The sequence below is a fragment of the Salvelinus namaycush genome, chromosome 28 (assembly GCF_016432855.1).
Source record: "Salvelinus namaycush isolate Seneca chromosome 28, SaNama_1.0, whole genome shotgun sequence".
Taxonomy (NCBI): Eukaryota; Metazoa; Chordata; class Actinopteri; order Salmoniformes; family Salmonidae; genus Salvelinus; species Salvelinus namaycush.
In genome coordinates, this window is record NC_052334.1 from 18,238,202 (window position 1) to 18,264,501 (window position 26,300).

The window sequence follows — 26,300 nt, forward strand, 5'->3', positions numbered from 1 at the left end:
ACTTCCCAGCAAGGCAGCGCACCGTCCGACCGATGCCAGGATGACCAGAGGAGGGTGACGTGTGAGCCCAACAGATCAAACGATCGCGGACATCAAACGGAACGTACAGACGCCCAGCTGGACAGTCAGGTGGAGTGGGCTCTGCACGTGACGCCCGTTCGATGTCCGCGTCCACCTCCCACACCACCGGTGCCACCAGGCGAGAGGCTGGAATTATGGGAGTGGGATCTGTGGACCGCTCCTCTGTATCATACAGCCGGGACAGTGCGTCTGCCTTAACGTTCTGGGAACCTGGTTTGTAGGAAAGGGTGAAAACAAAACGAGTGAAAAACATGGCCCACCTTGCCTGACGAGGGTTCATTCTCCTCGCCGCCCGGATGTACTCCAGATTGCGGTGGTCAGTCCAAATGACAAAAGGGTGTCTAGCCCCCTCAAGCCAATGTCTCCACGCTTTCAGAGCCATGACAACAGCCAACAACTCCCGGTCCCCCACATCATAGTTTCGCTCCGCCGGGCTGAGCTTCTTCGAAAAGAATGCACAGGGGCGGAGCTTTAGTGGCGTACCCGAGCGCTGAGACAGCACAGCCCCTATCCCTGCCTCGGACGCGTCCACCTCAACTATGAATGCTAAGGAGGGATCAGGATGAGCCAGCACGGGAGCCGAGGTAAACAGAGCCTTCAGGTGACCAAAAGCCCTGTCCGCCCCAGCTGTCCACTGCAGTCGCACCGGTCCCCCCTTCAGCAGTGAGGTAATGGGAGCCGCTACTTGACCAAAACCCCGGATAAATCTCCGGTGGTAGTTGGCAAACCCTAAAAACCGCTGCACCTCCTTTACCGTGGTTGGAGTCGGCCAATTACGCACGGCTGAAATGCGGTCATTCTCCATCTCTACCCCTGACGCTGAAAAGCAGTACCCTAGGAAGGAGATGGACTGTTGGAAGAACAGACATTTCTCAGCCTTGACGTACAGGTCATGCTCCAACAGTCAACCAAGCACCCTGCGCACTAGGGACACATGCTCGGCGCGTGTAGCGGAGTATATTAGAATGTCATCTATATACACCACTACACCCTGCCCGTGCAGGTCCCTGAAAATCTCATCTACAAAGGATTGGAAGAATGATGGAGCATTCATTAACCCGTACGGCATGACGAGGTACTCATAATGCCCAGAAGTGGTGCTAAATGCTGTCTTCCACTCATCTCCCGCCTTGATACGCACCAGGTTGTAAGCGCTCCTGAGGTCCAATTTTGTGAAGAAGCGCGCCCCGTGTAATGACTCGGTCATACTGGCTATGAGTGGTAGCGGGTAACTGTATGTTACCGTGATCTTATTTAAACCTCCATCCTTCTTCTTCACAAAAAAAACTTGAGGAGACAGGTGAGATGGAAGGCTGAATGTATCCCTGTCCCAGAGATTTGGTGACATATGTCTCCATAGCCACCGTCTCCTCCTGTGACAGAGGATACACGTGACTCCTGGGAAGTGCAGCGTCTACCAAGAGATCTATCGCACAATCCCCCGGTCGATGGGGTGGTAATTGAGTCGCCTTCTTTTTACAGAAGGCGAGTGCCAAATCGGCATATTCGGGGGGAATGTGCATGGTGGAAACCTGGTTTGGACTTTCCACCGTAGTGGCACCTAAGGAAACACCTACACACCTCCCTGAACACTGACAGGACCATCCCTTGAGAGCCCTCTGTTGCCACGAAATAATCGGATCATGAGAGGCCAACCAGGGAAGATCCAACACAACAGGAAACGCAGGAGAGTCGATCAGGAAGAGACTAATTCTCTCCTCGTGATCCCCCTGCGTTCTCATAGCAATGGGCGCTGTGACCTCCCCAATCAGCCCCGACCCCAAAGGACGACTATCTAAGGCATGTACAGGGAAGGGAACATCAACAGGAACAATAGGGATCCCTAATCTATGTGCCAAGGAGCGGTCAATAAAGTTCCCAGCTGCGCCTGAATCTACTAGCGCCTTATGCTGGGGATGCGGGGAAAACTCAGGAAATTCTATAGGTAACCACATGTGTGCAACAGGGGGCTCTGGGTGAGTTGTGTGCCTACTCACCTGGGATGACCCACCAGTGCTCCGCCTGCTACCTCGACTTCCAGGAGAAACACCCCAGCACCGACCAGCAGTGTGCCCTCTGCAGCCACAGTTGGTGCAGGGAATGGTCCCACCTCCGGTCCCCCTCATAGCAGCCCCTCCCAACTCCATCGGTGTTGGATCCAAGGTGCTGGGTAATGGAACGGGCGGAGGTGATGGGGTAGGATTGACCGGAAGGATTGACTCCTCTCTCCCATCTGTCCATTGTTTGCAGCACACGATCCATGGCTGTCCCTAGACTGTGTAACATGGTCGCGTGCTGTTGGACGCGCTCCTCTACTGGGAGAGAAGTGCTGGCTGCACCTGCTGACTCCATTTGACAGGTCCGTGATTCTGTCAGCGATTGTGTGCAGATATGTAGCGGAGTCAGGCGCAGGACACAGGTGTTGAGCAAAACAACGGAGTTTACTCAAAATACAAGCAAAATTCCACATAGGAATAAAAACAAACACACATGCACCTACAACAACCACTAACGACACAAACAATCACGGACAGAACAGAAATGTATGCCAGAGGGTTAAATAGGGAACATGATAGGGGAATTGAAACCAGGTGTGTGTAATACAGACAAAACAAAACGAAACTGAAACATGGATCGGTGGTGACTAGAAAGCCGGTGACGTCGACCGCCAAACACCACCCGAACAAGGAGAAGGGCCGACTTCGGCGGAAGTCGTGACAGATATCTGGGATCGGAAATATGGCTAGCTGGGGACATGATGTCGGAGTCCATACTGCCAACAGGGTTTTCAGTGCATCGCGCCGACAGGAATAAACATCTCTCCGGTAAGAAGGGCGGGGATGTATGTTTCATGATTAACGACTCATGGTGTAAATATAACAACATACAGGAACTCAAGTCCTTTTGTTCACCTGACCTAGAATTCCTCACAACCAAATGCCCGACCGTATTATCTCCCAAGAGAACTCTCCTCGGCTATCGTCACAGCCGTGTATATCCCCCCCCCGCAAGCGGATACCAAGACGGCCATCAAGGAACTTCACGGGACTTTATACAAACTGGAAACCATATATCCTGAGGCTGCATTTATTGTAGCTGGGGATATTAACAAAGCTAATTTGAGAACAAGGCTACCTAATTTCTATCAGCATATCGATTGCTGTACATGAGCAAGTAACACGCTCGACCATTGCTACTCTAACTTCCGCGATGCATACAAGGTCCTCCCCCGCCCTTCTTTTTTTCAAATCTGACCATGACTCCATCTTGTTGCTTCCCTCCTATAGGCAGAAACTAAAATAGGAAGCGCCCGTGCATAGGTCTATCCAACGCTGGTCTGACCAATCGGATTCCACGCTTCAAGATTGCTTCGATCACGTGGACTGGGATATGTTCCGAGTAGCCTCAGATAATAACATTGACGTATACGATGACTCGGTGAGCGAGTTTATAAGGAAGCGTATAGATGTTGTACCCACTGTGACTATTAAAACCTTCCCAACCAGAAACCATGGATTGATGGCAGCATTTGCGCAAAACTGAAAGCACGTACCACCGCATTTAATCATAGCAAAGCGACTATAAATATGGTTGAATACAAACAGTGTAGTTATTCCCTCCGTAAGGCAATCAAACAAGCAAAGTGTAAGTATAGAGAAAAAGTGGAGTCGCAATTCAACGGCTCAAACACGAGACGCATGTGGTAGGGTGTACAGACAATCACGGATTACAAAAAGAAAACCAGCCCCGCTGCGGACATCGACGTCTTGCTTCCAGACAAATTAAATAGCTTCTTTGTGCGCTTTGAGGACAATACAGTGCCACCGACACGGCTCGCTACCAAAGACTGTGGGCTCTCCTTCTCCGTGGCCGACGCGAGTAAAACATTTAACCTGTTTTGGCTGCAGGGGCAGTATTGAGTAGCCAGATAAAAGGTGCCCATTTCAAACGGCCTCGTACTCAATTCTTGCTCGTACAATATGCATATTATTATTACTATTGGATAGAAAACACTCTCTAGTTTCTAAAACCGTTTGAATTATATCTGTGAGTAAAACAGAACTCATTTGGCACAAACTTCCTGACCAGGAAGTGGAAAATCTGAAATCGATGCTCTCTTCTAGGTCCTGCCTATAAATGGGCATGATACCTATTAGTATACATGCACGTCATACACCTTCCCCTGGTTGTCAAGAGGCAGTGAGAGAAGAAATGGAGTGTTTATCTTGGTCTGAGATGGAATACGTCCTCTTGGAATGACGTGTCACCCATTTCCTGTTTTCAGGAAGGCGCGAGGGTGGACCTGGATTTGCCTTCTGAATAGCTTTCGTTATAGGCGAATACTATCTCCGGCTTTGATTTTATTTGATACATGTGACCATATCATCATAATGTATGTTTTTTCAATATAGTTTAATCAGATTATTGTAATTTTTTCGGGAGTTTTGCCGTGTTCCGTTCTCTTCCGTTTGTTGACATGGAGAGATTCGTGCCACTTGGCTAGTGTGCTTGCTAAATCGAGAGGGAAAGAGGCCGTTCTAAATCCAAACAACGATTGTTCTTGACAAAGGACCCCTTGTCCAACATTCTGATGAAAGATCAGCAAAAGTAGGAAACATTTTATGATGCTATTTCATATATCTGTCGTACATGTGAACTAGTCGTCGGCGCCCAGCTTTTGGGTACTCTAGCTATACCGAAGCTGTATGTCGTAATGAAGTTATTTTTTAGAATTCTAACACAGCGATTTCATTAAGAACTAATGGATCTATCATTTCCTATACAACATGTATTTTTTAGTTATGTTTATGAATAGCTATTTGGTCAGAATATGTGTGTCAGAAAAAGTGTCAGAAAAATATCCGGACGTTGTGGGAAAAAGTAGCTACGTTAGCACAATGTATAACCACTGATTTCAGCTCTAAATATGCACATTTTCGAACAAAACATAAGTGTATGTATAACCTGATGTTATAGGACTGTCATCTGATGAAGTATATCAAGGTTAGTCAAAAATTATATATCTTTTGCTTGTTTGTTACGATCGCTAACTTTTGCTACTGGGAAATGGCTTGTGTTTCTGGCTATTGTGGTAAGCTAATATAACGCTATATTGTGTTTTCGCTGTAAAACACTTAATAAATCGTAAATATTGTCTGGAATCACAAGATGCCTGTCTTTCATTTGCTGTACACTATGTATTTTTCAGAAATGTTTTATGATGAGTAATTATGTATTTGACGTTGGTGTCTGTAATTATTATGGCGGCTTTCGGTGCAATTTCTGATTGTAGCTGCAATGTAAACTATGATTTATACCTGAAATATGCACATTTTTCGAACAAAACATAGATTTATTGTATAACGTGTTATAAGACTGTCATCTGATGAAGTTGTTTCTTGGTTAGTTTGGTTGGTTCTTGGTTAGTTAGGTTGGCTTTGTGCATGCTACCTGTGCTGTGAAAAATGTCTGTCCTTTTTTGTATTTGGTGGTGAGCTAACATAAATATACGTGCTGTTTTCGCTGTAAAACATTTAAAAAATCGGACATGTTGGCTGGATTCACAAGATGTGTACCTTTCATTTGCTGTATTGGACTTGTTAATGTGTGAAAGTTAAATATTTCTAAAAAATATATTTTGAATTTCGCGCCCTGCACTTGAAGTGGCTGTTGTCATATTGTGGGCGGCCTCGGGCTTGCAGCCAGAAGAAGTTAAACGTGTTAACCCTCGCAAGGCTGCCAGCGCAGATGGCATCCCTAGCCTCGTCGTCAGAGCATGCGCAGATCAGCCGGCTGGTGTGTTTACGGACATATTAAATCAATCCCTATCCCAGTCTGCTGTCCTCACATGCTTCAAGATGGCCACCATTGTTCCTGTTACCAAGAAAGCTAAGGTAACTGAACTAAATGACTATCACCACGTAGCAGTCACTTCTGTAATGAAATGCTTTGCGAGTCTAGTCAAGGATCATATCACCTCCACCCTACCTGTCACCCTAGACCCACTTCAATTTGCTTACAGCCCCAATAGGTCCACAAACGATGCAATCACCATCACACTGCGCACTGCCCTATCCCATCTGGACAAGAGGGATACCTATGTAAGAATGCTGCTCATTGACTACAGCTCAGCATTCAACACCATAGTACCCTCCAAACTCATCATTAAGCTTGAGACCCTGGGTCTCGACCCCGACCTGTGCAACTGGGTCCTGGACTTCCTGACAGGGGTAGGAAACAACATCTCCACTCCGCTGATCCTCAACACTGGAGCCCCACAAGGGTGCTTTCTCAGCCCCCTCCTGTACTCCCTGTTCACCCACGACTGTGTGGCCATGCACGCCTCCATTTCAATCATCAAGTTTGCAGACGACACTACAGTGGTAGGCTTGATTACCAACAACGACCACACAGCCTACAGGGAGGAGGGCCTCGGAGTATGGTGTCAGGAAAATAACCTCTCACTCAATGTCAGAAAACCAAAAGAGATGATCGTGGAAACAGCAAAGGGAGCATCCCCCTATCCACATTGACGGGACAGCAAAGGAGAAGGTGGAAAGTTTGAATTTCCTCAGTGTACATATCACCGACAAACTGAAATGGTCCACGCACACAGACAGTGTGGTGAAAAAGGCGCAACAGCGCCTATTCAACCTCAGAAGGCACTTTTACAGGTGCAGAATTGAAAGCATCCTGTCGGGCTGTATCACCGCCTGCTACGGCAACTGCACCGCACACAACCGCAAGGCTTTCCAGAGGGTGGTGCAGTCTGCACAACGCATCACCGGGGGCAAACTACCTGTCCTCCAGGACACCTACAACACCCGATGTCAAAGGAAGGCAAAAAAGATCATCAAGGACAATAACCACCCGAGCCACTGTGTCACGGCTGTTGAAAGCTGAGGACCAAGGTGCAGCGTGGTAAGCGTACATTTTATTTATTAAAACAAATTGACGCCGAACAAAACAATAAACATTACAAAAACAAACCGTGAAGCTCAAAGGCTATGTGCCCTAAACAAAGTCGGGTGGAAGTGGGCCGGGTGGAAGAGGGCATCCAGCCAGAAGGGGTGGTGCCAGCTCTGCGCTCGAGACCGCCAGTGCGCCTCCACAGTCCAGTGTATCCAGTGCCTCGGCCAAGGAAGAAGCCTCCTGTATGTCTCCCCAGCCTAGTGAGTACTGTGCCTGCTCCCAGAGCCAGGCCTCCTGTGTGTCTCTCCACTCCAGAGACGGCCTCCAGCCCGGAGCCTCCAGCCTCTTTTTTGCCTTCCTTTGACATCGGGTGTTGTAGGTGTCATCGGGTGTTGTAGGTGGACGCTGGCACCGAACACACCGGCCTGTGAATGCTCAACCGAGACACAGTGCGCATCACCCCATAGCACGGGGCCTGACCAGTCACATGCTCGCCACGGTAAGCACGGGGAGTTGGCTCAGGTCTCCAACCTGACTCAGCCACTGCCTCTCGGGCTTCCTTGCCAGCCGTGTTCCCTCATAACGCTACCGCTCCGCCTTAGCTGCCTCCAGTTCCTCTCTTGGATGGCGATACTGCCCAGCCTGCCTCCAGGGTCCCTTACCATCCAGGATCTCTTCCCATGTGCAGGAGTCCTCTCTACCACGCTGCTTGGTCCTTTGGTGGTGGGAAGTTCTGTCACGGCTGTTGAAAGCAGAGGACCAAGGTGCAGCGTGGTGAGCGTACATTTTATTTATTTATTCAAAATGACGCCGAACAAAACAATAAACATTACAAAAACAAACCGTGAAACTCAAAGGCTATGTGCCCTAAACAAAGTGACACACTGTCTGTTCACCCCACTTCCATCCAGAAGGTGAGGTCAGTACAGGTGCATCAAAGCTGGGACAGAGAGACTAAAAAACAGCTTCTATCTCAAGGCCATCAGATTGTTAAACAGCCACTACTAGCAACGAGAGGCGGCTGCCTACCTACAGATTTGATATCATTGGCCACTTTAATAAATGGAACACTAGTCACTTTAATAATGGCACTTTAGTAATGTTTTACATATCTCGCATTACTCATCTCATATGTATATACTGTATACTGTATCCTTCACTATCTGTTGCATCTTAGCCGCTCTGTCACTGCTCATCCGTATATTTTATACGTATATATTATTATCCTAGTCCTTTACTAGATTGTGTGTATTAGGTTTTGTTGTGGAATTACCTGTTAGATAATACTACACTGTCGGATCTAGAAGTGTAAGCATTTCGCTACACTCGCAATAACATCTGCTAACCATGTATATGTGACCAATAACATTTGATTTGATACTGATCAATAAACGCTGAATTACTAAACTGACGTAGGTATTGTATGAGAGAAATCTAAAGCACAAAACCTGGCTTCTGAGCTAACTGTATTTTTTTCAATTTCAACAATAACCTTGACGATTCAACAAAACTAGCACTTCAGAATCAGTAGCATCAATGAGCAAATCTCCTGCCCCCTTCAACCATAGATTTACTGAGTGAAGAAGATCCTTGAACCTGACATTGAAGCTCATCACAGACACTTAGCCTGAAGCTGTAAAGAGGAAAATGCATGGCAGGTTTTCCCTATCAAACCCAGTTCTCTCCGCAACAAGCGAGGCGGCGAACAGAAGCTTGTTTACCATCGGCACAGCAGATCCTCTCGAACTTCACAGAGGCCTCTCACAGCCCAGCATACTGTCAATGATTGCAGTGTGAAGTGGGAAGCCAAGGCTTTGTTCTGGTACTGTTGTTTTTACTGAAGCTCTGAAAGCAAACGCTGTGGATCATCAAACCAAATGGTACTGTTGAATAAAAGGGTTTCTGCTGGAGGTTATCCTTTTATCCTGTCTGTCAGTCCACAGATGGTTTTTAAGCATAGATAACAGCATTTACAACATAGGCCTAGCTGTCTAGTTACACAATTGATTATGTAGCTTTACATTTTTTATGGATTGTGTCTTAATAAGTATTTGGTATCTGGTATCCTACTTATTTTTCATTCAGTTTGACGATCGACAGGGTGTAGACTGGTCATGATTCATTTAAAACGGTAAGAAAGAACAGAATGTGGCATAATTAAGCAATAGGGCACTAGGAGGTGTGGTATATGGCCAATATACCACGGCTAAGGGCTGTTCGTATAAACGACGCACCGTGGTGTACCTGGATACAGCCCTTTGCCGTGGTATGTTGGACATATACCAAAAACCCCTGAGGTGCCTTATTGCTATTATAAACTAGTTACCACATAGTTAGAACAGTAAAAATAAATGTTTTGTCATACCCGTGGTATACGGTCTGATGCACCACGGCTTTCAGCCAATCAGCATTCAGGGCTCGAACCACCCAGTTTATAATCAGTATTTGGTATCTGATTGCCTGTTTATTTTCAGGTATGATAGGCCTATATACTTGTGTTGTGGCTTATTTGGTTCCTGTTGGTCTGTCATTGAGAAAAGAACACTTCCTCTTGCTGAGGCAGACTGAGCGAGCATGGTCCTTTTGATACTCTTAATGAAGGGTTCTTTGGCTGTCTCGAGTATAACCCTTTTGTGGTTCGAGGACTTCCAGGTAGAAGAACCCTTTTTTATTCCAGGTTGAACTGAAGAACCAAAGAGACAGCCCTTCATGAACCCTTTTTTCTAAGTGTAGTCAATAGCTCTACTTCTCTTACAGCACCTCTGTGTTGATCAACATAATAAGAGACACGTTGTTTACTCAGATTTATGGTAATGATAACTGACACTAAGATTTTTCTACCTTCAACACAACTCACTCTAATATGCAGAAACCATCTAAATACTGTCAGTTTGACCCATTTCTTATGCAAATCATTTTGAATGCCACATACTGTGTAAATAAATATGTGAACTTATGTCCTTCACTTGAGCTGAAATATCACGATAAATGACAGTAGTCTATTTTATTCCCACCCAAAGACTTTACAAGGATAATTAGGGACACAATTCATAGGCAAAGTTTATCTTTGTAGGCCTTCACTAAATTCCCAATGTTGTAGCAAAACTCCACTCGTTCACTTTCTCTGCCTGGGCCTACGTGCCTCTGCTGCTACAACTCCCTCATCTTATCGCTCTAGGTTGGATTTTATTACAAATCATATCTTTCTCATATATTGTATTGCTTCCCTCTGTTTCACTGTTCTGCCCTCCAGCTTTTTATAGGAGTAGTACTGCCAACAATACATTATCTTATGAGTTTTTCATCACGCTTTTAGGTGTTTGGGGGACTGGGCCTTGTGAAAATGTTGTTTTCATCTTTGGATGCAGCTTTCTCTGGCATCAATATGAAACCCTAAACTGTAACATACAAAATCCAAATATTGGAGTCTAATGTGTAAGATGTCCTCATAACGTTCTTTGAGCTTGTTTCGTGTCCTCAAGCTTGGTTCCTATTAAGATTGGAGACATGGACAGGCCTGTTTTGCAGAGATAAGCTGCTTCCTTTCTACTAATGTATTACTACAGGCAATACAGATGCTCAGCAGCTGAACAAACACCTGTGATGGTGGTGAAATTGCTGCTGTTACTGCATAAAAGACCCATTTGTGTCTCTATGAATGACTTCTGTTGTTATTTGCACTTTGAGCAATTTCACTCCAGAAGCACTTGTTTGACATTAAGCATTTCACTGTACTTGTGCATGCAAAAAATTAAATATGAGAGAGAGAGAGAATGTTTGTGTGTATCGAACGAGTGATTCATGACTCATGGACTTATATACACACACACTAAGGGCTCTATTTTAACAAACCTAATGCAATGGTAAATCTAAGCACAGGCCGTAGAGCCATACAGTGAGGGAAAAAAGTATTTGATCCCCTGCTGATTTTGTACGTTTGCCCACTGACAAAGAAATGATCAGTCTATCATTTTAATGGTAGGTTTATTTGAACAATGAGAGACAGAATAACAACAACAAAATCCAGAAAAACGCATGTCAAAAATGTTATAAATTGATTTGCATTTTAATGAGGGAAATAAGTATTTGACCCCTCTGCAAAACATGACTTAGTACTTGGTGGCAAAACCCATGTTGGCAATCACAGAGGTCAGACGTTTCTTGTAGTTGGCCACCAGGTTTGCACACATCTCAGGAGGGATTTTGTCCCACTCCTCTTTGCAGATCTTCTCCAAGTCATTAAGGTTTCGAGGCTGACGTTTGGCAACTCGAACATTCAGCTCCCTCCACAGATTTTCTATGGGATTAAGGTCTGGAGACTGGCTAGGCCACTCCAGGACCTTAATGTGCTTCTTCTTAAGTCACTCCTTTGTTGCCTTGGCCGTGTGTTTTGGGTCATTGTCATGCTGGAATACCCATCCACGACCCATTTTCAATGCCCTGGCTGAGGGAAGGTTCTTACCCAAGATGTGACGGTACATGGCCCCGTCCATCGTCCCTTTGATGCGGTGAAGTTGTCCTGTCCCCTTAGCAGAAAAACACCCCCAAAGCATAATGTTTCCACCTCCATGTTTGACGGTGGGGAAGGTGTTCTTGGGGTCATAGGCAGCATTCCTCCTCCTCCAAACACGGCGAGTTGAGTTGATGCCAAAGAGCTCCATTTTGGTCTCATCTGACCACAACACTTTCACCCAGTTGTCCTCTGAATCATTCAGATGTTCATTGGCAAACTTCAGACGGGCATGTATATGTGCTTTCTTGAGCAGGGCGACCTTGCGGGCGCTGCAGGATTTCAGTCCTTCGCGGCGTAGTGTGTTACCAATTGTTTTCTTGGTGACTATGGTCCCAACTGCCTTGAGATCATTGACAAGATCCTCCCGTGTAGTTCTGGGCTGATTCCTCACCGTTCTCATGATCATTGCAACTCCACAAGGTGAGATCTTGCATGGAGCCCCAGGCCGAGGGAGATTGACAGTTCTTTTGTTTTTCTTCCATTTGCGAATAATCGCACCAACTATTGTCACCTTCTCACCAAGCTGCTTGGCGATGGCCTTGTAGCCCATTCCAGCCCTGTGTAGGTCTACAATCTTGTCCCTGACATCCTTTGAGAGCTCTTTGGTCTTGGCCATGGTGGAGAGTTTGGAATCTGATTGATTGATTGCTTCTGGGGACAGGTGTCTTTTATACAGGTAACAAGCTGAGATTAGGAGCACTCCCTTTAAGAGTGTGCTCCTAATCTCAGCTCAGGTGTGGCTGTGTCGAGGCTTGGCCCCTCACTCAGAATCCAATCAGAATGTGCTTCAAGTTGTGTATTTACGGTCTTTTGTGTATTGCCTTGGAATCAACTCCAATTCCAATGTTAGTATGTTATAATTTGTTAAATGGCTTCCAGAAACAAAATAACAAAATGTAGTCCTATCTTTGGTAAATCCGTTAACTTTAACCCATTTGCAGTCCACATAGTTCTAAGTAATTGCATGGCTTCAATAGGATTCACACTGATATAGAGGTTAGGACTACTATAAATTACATTAGAACTGAGCATGAACATGCCAAACATTGTCAACAAGCAAGATTAAATTCAGTATTGATAAGGCATAAAAAGAGAACAAATAATTCTAATCAAATTCTAAACAAAACAACTTTTCTTTAAATAGGCTATGTGTTACGTCCGTTGAAAGATGGATTGGACCAAGGTGCAGCGTGGTAGGCGAACATCTTACTTTTATTTAAAATGAACACCAAAAAAAATACAAAACGAACGTAAAGTTCTGCAGGCTATACAGCAACTAACAAAATCAAGATCCCACAAACTAAGGTGGAAAACAGGCTGCCTAAGTATGATCCCCAATCAGAGACAACGATAGACAGCTGCCTCTGATTGGGAACCATACCCGGCCAACAAAGAAATAGAACACATAGATTGCCCACCCTAGTCACACCCTGACCTAACCAAAATAACCAAAATAGAAAATAAAAAGGATTTACAGGCACTATCATTTCTCCCTGTGGCCATATAATATAAAAACAACGCAGACTATGGAGGGTTTTACGGCACATCCAAACTTTTCACAGTAGCTTTACAAATATCCAATATAAAGAGAAAGGGAGAATGTCCACTCACCATTATACTGCTCCCAAATGGGCCTATGTTTCATGAACATAATCGGAACCATTTTACAGATCAGATCGCATTCACACATCTCCAGATGCTGCATTGCATGCGTGCCACTGACGTTGTAACCATGAAACCAGGAAGGTGAATCATACTAATGAGATTGGTTGTAATAAAACATGTTAAAAAAAGATACAGTTGAAGTCAGAAGTTTACATACACCTTAGCAAGATACATTTAAACTCAGTTTCACAATTCCTGATATTTAATCCTAGTAAAAATTCCCTGTCTTAGGTCAGTTAGGATCACCACTTTATTTTAAGAACGTGAAATGTCAGAATAATAGTAGAGAAAATGATTTATTTCAGCTTTTATTTCTTTTATCACATTCCCAGTGGGTCAGAAGTTTACATACACTCAATTAGTATTTGGTAGCATTGCCTTTAAATTGTTTAACCTGGGTCAAATGTTTCAAGTAGCCTTCCACAAGATTCCCACAATAAGTTGGGTGAATTTTGGCCCATTCCTCCTGACCGAGCTGGTGTAACTGATTCAGGTTTGTAGGCCTCCTTGCTCGCACGCACTTTTTCAGTTCTGCCCAAACATTTCTATAGGATTGAGGTCAGGACTTTGTGATGGCGACTCCAAGACCTTGACTTTGTTTTCCTTAATCCATTTTGCCACAACTTTGGAAGTATGCTTGGGGTCATTGTCCATTTGGAAGACGCATTTGCGACCAAGCTTTAACTTCCTGCCTGATGTCTTGAGATGTTGCTTAAATATATCCATATAATTTTCCTACCTCATGATGCCATCTATTTTGTGTAGTGCACCAGTCCCTCCTGCAGCAAAACACCCCCACAACATGATGCTCCCACCTCCGTGCTTCACGGTTGGGATGGGTGTTCTTCGGCTTGCAAGCATCCCCCTTTTTCCTCCACACATAACGATGGTCATTATGGCCAAACAGTTCTATTTTTGTTTCATCAGACCAGAGGACATTTCTCCAAAAAGTACGATCTTTTTCCCCATGTGCAGTTGCAAACCGTAGTCTGGCTTTTTTATGGCGGTTTTGGAGCAGTGGGTTCCTTGCCGAGCGGCCTTTCAGGTTATGTCGACATAGGACTCGTTTTACTGTGGATATAGATACTTTTGTATATGTTTCCTCCAGCATCTTCACAGGTCCTTTGCTGTTGTTCTGGGATTGATTTGCACTTTTCACACCAACGTTCATCTCTAGGAGACAACGCTTCTCCTTTCTGAGCGGTATGACGGCTGCGTGGTCCCATGGTGTTTATACTTGCGTAGTATTGTTTGTACAGATGAACATGGTACCTTCAGGCGTTTGGAAATTGCTCCCAAGGATGAACCAGACCTGTGGAGGTCTACAATTTTTTTATCTCAGGTCTTGGCTGATTTCTTTAGATTTTCCCATGATGTCAAGCAAAGAGGCACTGAGTTTGAAGGTAGGCCTTGAAATACATCCACAGATACATCTCCAATTGACTCAAATTATGTAAATTAGCCTATCAGAAGCTTCTAAAGCCATGACATCATTTTCGGGAATTTTCCAAGCTGTTTAAAGGCACAGTCAACTTAGTGTATGTAAACTTCTGACCCACTGGAATTGTGATACAGTCAATTATAAGTGAAATAATCTGTCTGTAAACAATTGTTGGAAAAATTACTTGTGTCATGCACAAAGTAACCGACTTGCCAAAACTGTAGTTTGTTAACAAGAAATTTGTGGAGTGGTTGAAAAACAAGTTTTAATGACTCCAACCTAAGTGTATGTAAACTTCCGACTTCAACTGTATATAACACCAACATCAACAAATAAATGTAAAATGTAATGATTCAGATAAGGTTCACCGGTATCCACAGAGGTTCTCATCTCTCGTTTCATGATGGGCATGGGACACCCTACACTATGGAGGGGGATTTACGCACTTCCAAAAAGAGACCTGCATGGCTAAAAGAATGTGGGCTTGCCTACAATGCATAGATAAAAAGGAATGTTAGCTCACTGTTTTACTCCTCTCAAATAATAATTTATTTACAAGCGGTCTCAGGAGCCAAACCCTTTATCGACAGTTTTGACTACTTCAGGATTGCATTGGGCAGGACAAAAAAAGCCTTTGTTGAGAGGAGGAGAGGCTATGCTTGGTTTTTAACCAAATAAAACAAAATGGGAATGTCTTTTTTATGTTTATGTTTTATGTTTATGTTTCTAAATACAAAGAATACAGGCACCAAAAGCGCATTAGGCTACTCTTGTTCCATCCATGTCACGGCTGGATAGGATGCATTTCCACTGTCTAAATTCATGCCATAATCAACTGCGCTACTGCTAAAACCAGCCTTTGGTTGGTCTTAAATATCCCTATCAGCACTGGCTGAAATTAGCACTTTGGATCATGTTTTTAAGGACACACCTCAAATATTTCCACCCCTCCCATCTGAGCGCAAGCGAGCTGATGTAAGACTGATGTAATTACCGAACCTGGTGTTAGGGCTGGAAAATGCCAGTGCGACAGTTTTACACAACAAAATTGAAAACTAACATCCGTTTGACACTAGCACCACCTTAACGCCAGCCGAAAATAGAGCACTAAGAACTTTAGTCATGTCTGTGCAGGGACATGGCATGGCAGCTTACAGTAAAATCCTTCAAGGCATGAGTGCTCTATATCTCTAACACACACTAGGGATGTGACAAATGTAAAAATGTTCTTATTTAACTTTTCAAAGTATTGCTATACAGGACATTCGTTGCTGTAGTGTAACGGTCGTCTAAGTCGTTCTCCTCCTCAGACGAGGAGGAGTAAGGGTCGGACCAAAACGCAGCGAGGTATGTAGACATAATGATTTATTTACACAAGACGAAACACTATGAACACTTGAACAAACTACAAAACAATAAACGAAGTAGACAGACCTGAACTTACGAACTTACAATAATAACACGAAGAACGCACGAACAGGAACAGACTACAAACACGAACGAAAACGAAACAGTCCCGTGTGGTGCGACATACACAGACACGGAAGACAATCACCCACAAACAAACAGTGAGAACAGCCTACCTTAAATATGGTTCTCAATCAGAGGAAACGTCAAACACCTGCCTCTAATTGAGAACCATATCAGGCAACACATTAAACCCAACATAGAAACACAACACATAGAATGCCCACCCCAACTCACGCCCTGACCAACTAAACACATACAAAAACAACAGAAAACAGGTCAGGAACGTGACAGAACCCCCCCTTCAAGGTGCGAACTCCGGGCGCACCCCTAAAACTCAAGGGGAGGGTCTGGGTGGGCATCTGTCCGCGGTGGCGGCTCCGGCGCAGGACGAGGACACCACTTCACCATTGTCTTTGTCCCCCTCCTTAGCGTCCCTTGAGTGGCGACCCTCGCCCCCGACCATGGTCCATGAACCTTCACCAAGGCCCCTCCTAAATATAGACAACTCAGGACAGAGAGGTAGCTCAGGACAGAGAGGTAGCTCAGGACAGAGGGGTAGCTCAGGACAGAGAGGTAGCTCAGGACAGAGAGGTAGCTCAGGACAGAGAGGTAGCTCAGGGCAGAGAGGTAGCTCAGGACAGAGGGGCAACTCCGGACAGAGAGGCAGCTCCGGACTAATGGCAGCTCCGGACTGAGTGGCAGCTCCGAACTGAGTGGCAGCTCCGAACTGAGTGGCAGCTCCGAACTGAGTGGCAGCTCCGGACTGTAGGGCAGCTCCGGACTGTAGGGCAGCTCCGGACTGTAGGGCAGCTCATGACTGTAGGGCAGCTCATGCCTGTAGGGCAGCTCATGACTGTAGGGCAGCTCATGACTGTAGGGCAGCTCATGACTGTAGGGCAGCTCATGACTGAAGGGCAGCTCATGACTGGAAGGCAGCTCATGACTGGAGGGCAGCTCATGACTGGAGGGCAGCTCATGACTGGAGGGCAGATCATGACTGGAGGGCAGATCATGACTGGCTGGCGGCTCTTGACTGGCTGGCGGCTCTTGACTGGCTGGCGGCTCTGGCAGCTCCTGACTGGCTGGCGGCTCTGGCAGCTCCTGACTGGCTGGCGGCTCTGGCAGCTCCTGACTGGCTGGCGGCTCTGGCAGCTCCTGACTGGCTGGCGGCTCTGGCAGCTCCTGACTGGCTGGCGGCTCTGGCAGCTCCTGGCTGGCTGGCGGCTCTGGCGGATCCTGGCTGACTGGCGGCTCTGGCGGATCCTGGCTGGCTGGCTCTTGCTGCTCATGGCTGGCTGGCGGCTCTTGCTGCTCATGGCTGGCTGGCGGCTCTTGCTGCTCATGGCTGGCTGGCGGCTCTTGCTGTTCATGGCTGGCGGAAGGCTCTGGCTGCTCCTGTCTGGCGGAAGGCTCTGGCTGCTCCTGTCTGGCAGACGGCTCTAGCGGCTCCTGTCTGGCAGATGGCTCTGAAGGCTCATGACAGACGGGCGGCTTTGAAGGCTCAGTACAGACGGGCGGCTTTGCAGGCTCAGTACAGACGGGCGGCTTTGAAGGCTCAGTACAGACAGGCAGTTCATGCGGCGCTTGGCAGACGGACAGTTCAGACGGCGTTGGGCAGACGGGCAGTTCAGGCGCCGTTGGGCAGACGGGCAGTTCAGGCGCCGTTGGGCAGACGGGCAGTTCAGGCGCCGTTGGGCAGACGGGCAGTTCAGCCGCCGCTGGGCAGACGGGCAGTTCAGGCGCCGCTGGGCAGACGGCAGACTCTGGCCGGCTGAGGCGCACTGTAGGCCTGGTGCGTGGTGCCGGAACTGGAGGTACCGGGCTAAGGACACGCACCTTCAGGCTAGTGCGGGGAGCAGGAACAGGGCACACTGGTCTCTCAAAGCGCACTATAGGCCTGGTGCGTGGTGCCGGAACTGGTTGTACCGGGCTAAGGACACGCACCTTCAGGCTAGTGCGGGGAGAAGGAACAGTGCGTACAGGGCTCTGGAGACGCACATTAGGCCTAGTGCGTGGTGCCGGAACTAGTGGTACCGGGCTGGGGACACGCATCTCAGGGCTAGTGTGGGAAACAGCAACAGGACTCTGGAGACGCACAGGAGGCTTGGTGCGTGGTGTAGGCACTGGTGGTAATGGGCAGGAGACACGCACCATAGGGCTAGTGCGTGGAGGAGGAACAGGGCTCTGGAGACGCACAGGAGGCTTGGTGCGTGGTGTAGGCACTGTCTTAACCAGACGGCTAGCACGCACCTCAGGACGAGTATGGAGAGCTGTTCCCGGTGACATCAACTCACCGACACGTTCAGTCGGACGGATGTTGTGCCTCATGCACCAAACCAGTACATCCCTCATTACTCTCCTCCAATTTCCCCATTAAATCCTTCACAGTCTCTGCGTCACTCACCTCCAATTCCGCCCTCACCGGCTCCTTTCGGTAAGCAGGGGGAGTTGGCTCAGGTCTGACTCCTGACTCTGCCACACTCCCCGTGGGCCCCCCCAAGAAATTTTTGGGGCTGCCTCTCGGGCCTCCAGCCGCTCTGCCGTGCGAGCGCCTCATAATAGCGCCTCTCCGCCTTCGCTGCCTCCAGCTCTTCTTTGGGGCGGCGATATTCTCCTGGCTGTGCCCAGGGTCCTTTGCCGTCTAGGTCGTCCTCCCATGTCCATTTCTCCAAATAGTGCAGCCTCTCCTGCTGCTGCTGCTGCTGCTCCTGCTGCTGCTGCTGCTGCTGCTGCTGCTGCTGCTGCTGCTGTCGCTGTTGCCCGTTACCCCGCTGCTTGATCCTTTGTTGGTGGGTGATTCTGTAACGGTCGTCTAAGTCGTTCTCCTCCTCAGACGAGGAGGAGGAGTAAGGGTCGGACCAAAACGCAGCGAGGTATGTAGACATAATGATTTATTTACACAAGACGAAACACTATGAACACTTGAACAAACTACAAAACAATAAACGAAGTAGACAGACCTGAACTTACGAACTTACAATAATAACACGAAGAACGCACGAACAGGAACAGACTACAAACACGAACGAAAACGAAACAGTCCCGTGTGGTGCGACATACACAGACACGGAAGACAATCACCCACAAACAAACAGTGAGAACAGCCTACCTTAAATATGGTTCTCAATCAGAGGAAACGTCAAACACCTGCCTCTAATTGAGAACCATATCATGCAACACATTAAACCCAACATAGAAACACAACACATAGAATGCCCACCCCAACTCACGCCCTGACCAACTAAACACATACAAAAACAACAGAAAACAGGTCAGGAACGTGACATGTAGCTTCCCTGTCTCACTGCCATTTTTACAACTGTTAAAGGCAATGACGTGCACTTTATATCCATGGCAAATAATTAGAAAGATTCATATCTCCTACTTCCTTCATTGTTACGTTAGGTGTTTGAGTAATATTTATTTGTGCCTTTATGATGATGTTTGGGACCTGTTAGTTATATTTTTGTGATAACTGCACTGTGGTTTAATTTTGTACAAATATTAATAAAGGTTTTCGGTTAGGGATTATTTTCTAAACGTTAACCATCCCAAATGTGTTTAAACATTTAAACGTCACACCCCAAACATACACACACACACACACACACACACACAGAGACACACACACCCTTGCTCACTATCTGATCAGCAGATAACTAGCACCACATAACATACTATCCCATAAGCAATTCATAACTCCCTTAGTTGCACTACATGCTATATACAGTACATTCATAAATGCTGCTTAGAAAGCGCTGTACCCTGTGCTGGATTAGCGAAACAGACAAAAAGCTGGTCACAACTGCGTATATCTTTGGTCCTATCCATATACATGCGTAAAGCGCACACTGGACACAGGCCATGCAACCTCCATTGTTCACTGGAAGCAAACAGAGGAGATGAGAAGGGGAACAGCTCGAAAGCCAGGGACCTGTAAGACATAGGCATAACCTTGGCAGCAAAAGCTGCATTAGGACGTAAAATCACTTTGTAGTCGCCAGGTGCGAACTCCAAACAGGAAGGGTGTACTGATAGCTCCAAGACCATGAGCAGGATAGTCTTGTAGGAAAGGTCCACATACTCCAATGGATCAAACGGAGGCTGACACAGAGCGTCCAGGACCAAAGCCAGGTCCCAGGTCGGAGCCATAGGCTTAGACAATGGTCTGTGCAGAAGCACACCTTTCATGAACCACAACACCAGAGGATGAGACCTCAGGATAGAGCTGTCAATCCCTATATGACACACTGCAATGGCTGCCATATAAACCTTCAATGTGTAAAGGAAAGCTCTTGCAAGAACATAAAAAAGTCCACCCAAAGAGCACTGAAAAGGAGAAACTCCTTTAACTTGACACAAACCCTCAATCACGTGCCACTTATATGTATACAACCCTCTCGTAGAGGGCGAATTCGCCGACTGTATAGTCGCAATCTTGTTCGAAGGTAAATCCCTAGCCATCAAATTCAACCTTTCAGGGGCCAAACCCACAGATCCTATATCTGCAGTTGTGGGAGCCAAACACTCCCGTGCGGCTGGGATAGTAGATCCCGATGACACGGAACCCTCCACGGGTCCCTGCCCAACAGGTAGATGATCCCCGGGAACCACAAGAATAAACAACCGACTGTCCTGACAGACCTTCTCCACGGTGGCCTGAATCAGGTCCACCGGAGGAAAGGCATAGAGAAGGGTCCAAGGCCACTGATACAACAAAGCATCCTTCCTAACCGAGCGCCCAGATCCCTCATTGAGAAGAACAGACGACAATGTGTGTTTTCTTGCAATGAGTAAAGATCTACTTTGGCCCTGCTGAACCGGTCCCGTATCTAGGCAACCAAAGAGGGGTGCAGGCTCCAGGAAAATAAGTCGCCCTGAGCGACAGGAAATGCTCCCTACGAGCAGATAACAGGCCAGGTTTAGGAGAGAGAGAGAGAGAGGCCGGGCCCCACCCTGCCTGTTGATGAACGCCACCACCCTCCTGTTGTCAGAACTTACCAACCCATGCTGGGCCTCCAACATCGGACGGAAACGCCTCAGCGCCAGCAAAACAGTCAGTAGCTCTAGGTAACTGATATGCAGCGCCCTTTGCACTGTTGACCAAATCCCTTTTTCCAAGAAGCACACACACAGCGCTTCACATCCCAGTAAAACTGTGTCTGTCATGATCACCCTGCGGAACACTACCCAGCCCATGAGAACCACCTGCAACAGCAGTCGTAGGTCCCTCCCTTAGGCACAAAGGAGATACCTTGAGCAACCGATGGCAGTGGCAAGATGCATCCAGATGCATAGCAATCACCCAGTGCTGAAACAGACGCATCAACAGAAGTTCCAGAGGCACCATAGCTATCATAGAGGAACCGTGCCAGACAGAGCCGGAATGCGACCCTCCTCTGTTTGGAATAAAGCACATGATTCAGAACCGAGTCCAGAACGAGACCCAGAAACTGGCAAAGAACTTTTATTGTGATTTACTATGAACTGAGATTGAATATGGGAAACCAGCGTGGCAGTGTGAAGCTCCACCTGTTCCTCAACTCCACAACGACCAGCCAATCATCCAGGCCAATACTCTGATCCCCTGGCACTGCACTGTTGCCAAAGCTACCTCCTCCACCATAGAAAATGTGCAGGGCGATAGGGAGAGGCCGAAAGGCAGGACCAGAAACTCGTAGACCACGTCCTCGAAATTAAACCTAAGAAACTTTCTGTGGGGAGGATATATAGACACATGGAAATATGCATCCTTCAGATCTATGGACGGGAACTAATCACTGGAATGCACCGACTGCAATAGCCGGCAAAGTGTGAGCATTTTGAAATTGTAAACCTTAAGGTGCCTGTTTAAAACATGCAAGTCCAGGATTGGATGTAACGTTCCACCTCTCTTGGGAACTAAGAAGTACCCGGCTGTACCAAACAATCTGTACTTCTGACACGGGGACCACCTGAATAGCCTGCTTTTGAAAGAGATAGGAATTCTCCTCTCTCAAGACAGGCGCTAGGACCTCGGGGACCATTGACGTAATGACCCCACAAAAAGGAGGAGGATGCACAGCAAACTGCAGACCGTAACCCCTCGTCATCGTCTTCGTCAACCATGGTGAAACTGCGCATGCCCGCCACTGGGTGGAGCATGCTGCAAGTCTCCCATACATTATCTCTTGAAGGGGCAGAGCGCCACGCTGAGAACTGGGATGAGATTTTTTGGGAGCATGCTTGTTTTCATATCCAGCACTCTTGACAACCGTGTGTCTGAATATGGGAAAGGAACTGTGCTATTATGCCCACACCTGGACAATACTGCACTCTCGATACCACTGAACACAGAGGAACCATGGGTAGAAACAATGTGCTTTTGTGGTACCGCTGTTCTGATACCCGGCCCACATCGGGTTTGCAACTAGTAACTTGCCCCCATAGACTGAGCCACTTGGGAGCACTGTTTCCACTCTTGGGAGCCTCAAGAGCACGCCTCCTCACCGTCCTCCAGCTAGGGTCGCGAGGTCTGCTCCTTCCCCTGCATCGCAGAAGAATCAGCTTTCACCCCGCTCTCCTTCGACCCATCACGGTGTCTGTGCCGAGACTATGCCGCTGCCCAAATCGACCTTGAAGCCACCCCCTGTCCCGAGGCAACCCTCTTCTCGCCTGGACCCGATATGACCAGCGAAGGATCTTATTGGAAAAAAGGACCCGTAGAGCTGAATCCTGTTTTTGTTTCTCCTCGAAACGGGCCTGTAAAGACTCCATAGCTGAGCCCAACAACCTTGTTGGCGAAACTGGCTCATCCAGATACAGCCGCCTGTCCCTGTCATTAACTACACCCTCAGTCTGGTACACTTGGTCTAGCTGATCGGCCGAGAACCGGCACTGTTTATTCAGAAGAATTGTGCTAGGATTCGCTCCCTTGTTAGCCTCTGGAGCTAAGTAACTCACCAGCTTTCCATCCATCGGCATTGTGCAAACGAGCCCCACTTCCTCCATACCCTTGACATTCATGAACTCACCATAACCTGGTAGCACCAGCCTGGCTGAATAAGGGGAGTCCGAGGTTGCCTTTATTTAGCTCATTGACAAAATATTGAAACAGGGGTAAGCAATTCTTCACCGCAGAAGGTACAGGAAGTAAATACCTTTCCCCAAACCTGGAAGAGCTCTGCTGCTGGGAGAAGACTGCCAACCCACTCCCAGATGATCTGCCACCCTACGACACAGCTCCATCAAAGGCGCATTAACCACCAATGGTTCACTCTCCCCGGCCGAATCCATATCAAGCCCCGGACTGATATCATCCGATTCACACTCTGAACATCCTCCCGAGCCAACCAGGGATACTATGTCATCCACGGAATCTGGAAGTCCCATAGCCAGCAGCCCCAATCCTCCTGAGCGTGTTTCCACCCCGAGCTAACTGGACAGAACTCGTGATTATCTTTAATTTTCATTGTGAGACCAGATGTCCTAGGGCACGGTCGGAGGTTAAAACTCGGCTGGTTAGCCTTTTTGAACTTACTCTTATCATACTCAAGCAAGGAAGTACTGGCTACACAAGCAAAGCAGAAAGTAGTGTGTTTTTAGCAAACACAAAAACTGATACCAAGACCAAAAATCGCAACATCTAAGGGGAAGAGTACTCTTTCCCAATAACAGACACCTAAGTCGAAGCCGAATCTCGTAGTCTTCGTATGCTTGAAAAGTTTGTAAATTACGTGACACCTTCTTCCTTCAGGCAAGCTGAAGAGCAAAGAATTTAGGAAACAAATGCAAACTCCGGTATTATTGCCAGGAAGATATCATTTTGCCCCTTGGGCATGATTTCAGTTTTCTTCAGGTGAATATGATTGGTCATTGACTCCCCATAGTATGTTATACTGAGTGACCGTCTGAAAGGGAACTGTGTACACACCACATTGCAATCTCAACACTATAATATTTGTCATTGGACTGTGAAAAATATGAGCTGGGACACACCTAGAGAAAATTATTTTATGTAGAGGTGCTGACTAACGGCAATAAACTAAAAGCTATAAAAATAAAGACAGTCGCACACTCTATATATAAACTCCCAGTAATTTATTGGGTAAATTGGACTATGACCATGTTGTGGCTCTTCAGTCCAACTCTCCATTGACATGAAGATCATCGCTGTCACTTGTCATATACTTATGGTTTCAGCGATGATTGCCTGATCACAATAGTAGTAGTAGAAAAATAAAGTAATTTCATCTGCACAAGTATAACCCTCACATTTTAGAAAGGGGAACTTCATGAGTAGTTGATCGTGTGAAAGGTTTAATTTATGTCTGTCATAGTACTGACCACTTTAACTATTACAGATCACAGACATGAAAATAATGTACACACACATGAGTCACAGAGCTACACAGTAATGGCCTGAGGAGAAGCTATTTGTCATACTCTTTTTGACAATAGCAAAGGCATTTTTCAGTCCTATATTGCCAAAGCACAGCTGCCCCCTCAGAAACTAAGTTTTACTTGTGTGGAGATATCTCAATATTGCACCCTGAATGAAAGGGGATACCTAGTCAGTTGGACAACTGAATGATTTCAACCGAAATGTGTCTTTCGCACAAGATAACGGACTAGCTTGGCTGTTTTTGCGCATCGTTTCCCCCCCACACATCTTTTTGGTGTTTTCCTGCCGTAACTGATTTTTCCCCTGTAATGGAAAGCCTTTTGTAATAGCATGCCATAACAGATATAGATGGGGGAAGATGTGGGTATCATCCTGGGTATGTGACTGACAGTCAACGAGACGTATCGGAGGAGGATGGCAATATGATCTAATGCCCCGTAGTATCAAATCAGAGAGGAGGAAACTCTCCACTTTAGAGATTGGGCTCCTGAGTGGCGCAGCGGTCTAAGGCACTGCATCTCAGTGCTAGAGGCGTCACTACAGACACTCTGGTTTGATTCCAGGCTGTATCACAACCGGCCGTGATTGGAAGTCCCATAGGGCGGCGCACAATTGGCCCAGCATCGTCCATTGTAAATAAGAATTTGTTCTTAACTGACTTGCCTAGTTGAATAAAGGTTAAATAAAATGAAATAAAAGAGATGGGGCTGCACCTTTCTGTCAGCTGCCGGCGGTTGTCAGGAAAAAGCAATTATTTGTTGCTAAGCAGATCCCCCCCGGCAACAAGCACAAAGCTCATTGAGTGCAAGGAGAGCACTTTTACTGCCATAGTGACATCAGCGCAGAAGATGGATACAGAGCTCCCTGGCATTCAGTTTTCTAAGACGGACACTTGGTTTGCATGCACTCTGGAGTGGAATATCTGTGCCTACAGGTCCTTGGTACACTCTAATGGGCTGGTATATTATGGATTTTCACTGGTGTGAAGTTTAGTTTTCAGCAGAGGTTTTCAGACAGGAGTACACAAAGACAGGAGTACACAAAGAGTGTGGCAAAGAGGCAAACAAGCGTCAAGAGAAGGAACGAGATTCTGGTTATTTTAACTTAAATAAATGCCCTCCGTATGCACCTGAGTTTGTGTATTATGTATGCAAGAACTTGAAATGACCAAACGCTCTATCACCAAATGGTTAGATGTATAGGAAATTCTCAGTAGTGTGTTTTTACCCAGTTCATCAGGAACGGTGAGAAGTGATTCCAGTGAGTGTATTTTAAGTTTAAAAAATCATATAAAAAATGCATGACTAACATCCACACATAGAAACATGGGAATAGTGTGCTACATTACAATTAATGCCAAGTACTGTGTGTGTGTGTGTGTGTGTGTGGGAGAAAAGTGCATGTGCTTTTGGGTGTAAACTATACTTTAAAACACATGCTGCACATTTAATCTGGCGCATACATAATTAAAATGTATGCTTATATACTGTAAATGATTAATGGATTGCAGTTGTAGACAGAAAAACATTTTTCTTACATTTTTGAAAGCTATCTCATAATGAAGAATGAAGCATTTAATCAGTTCTCAAACTGCATTGCTGTAATTTTAATTATTGTAATGAAAGGCTGAGGAAGCTCATTGAAAGACTGAGGATAGCTCATTTTAATGTTATTCATGAGTAAAAACAACATTCTTTCTATACAAAGAAGCTCAGGATTTGTGAAACAAAGGACTTTGACACTGTGAAGAGTTAAAGGTTTCTTGTCGGAGGACAAAAGATGACATCAACATTGTAAAAACACCAGCATTACGCAATATGACTCTATACTTGCAC

At 46.4% G+C, this 26,300-nt stretch overlaps 1 protein-coding gene across 1 annotated transcript in view; it reads left to right on the top strand.

The window, feature by feature from the left end:
* The first annotated feature begins 2,181 nt into the window (after positions 1–2,181).
* LOC120023240 (uncharacterized protein C14orf132-like) overlaps positions 2,182–26,300 on the top strand; it is a 30,730-nt gene continuing 6,611 nt past the window's right edge. Inside the window, exon 1 of the mRNA XM_038967284.1 lies at positions 2,182–2,277. Coding sequence (XP_038823212.1) covers positions 2,182–2,277 — 96 coding nt within the window. The remainder of the gene's footprint in view (positions 2,278–26,300) is intronic.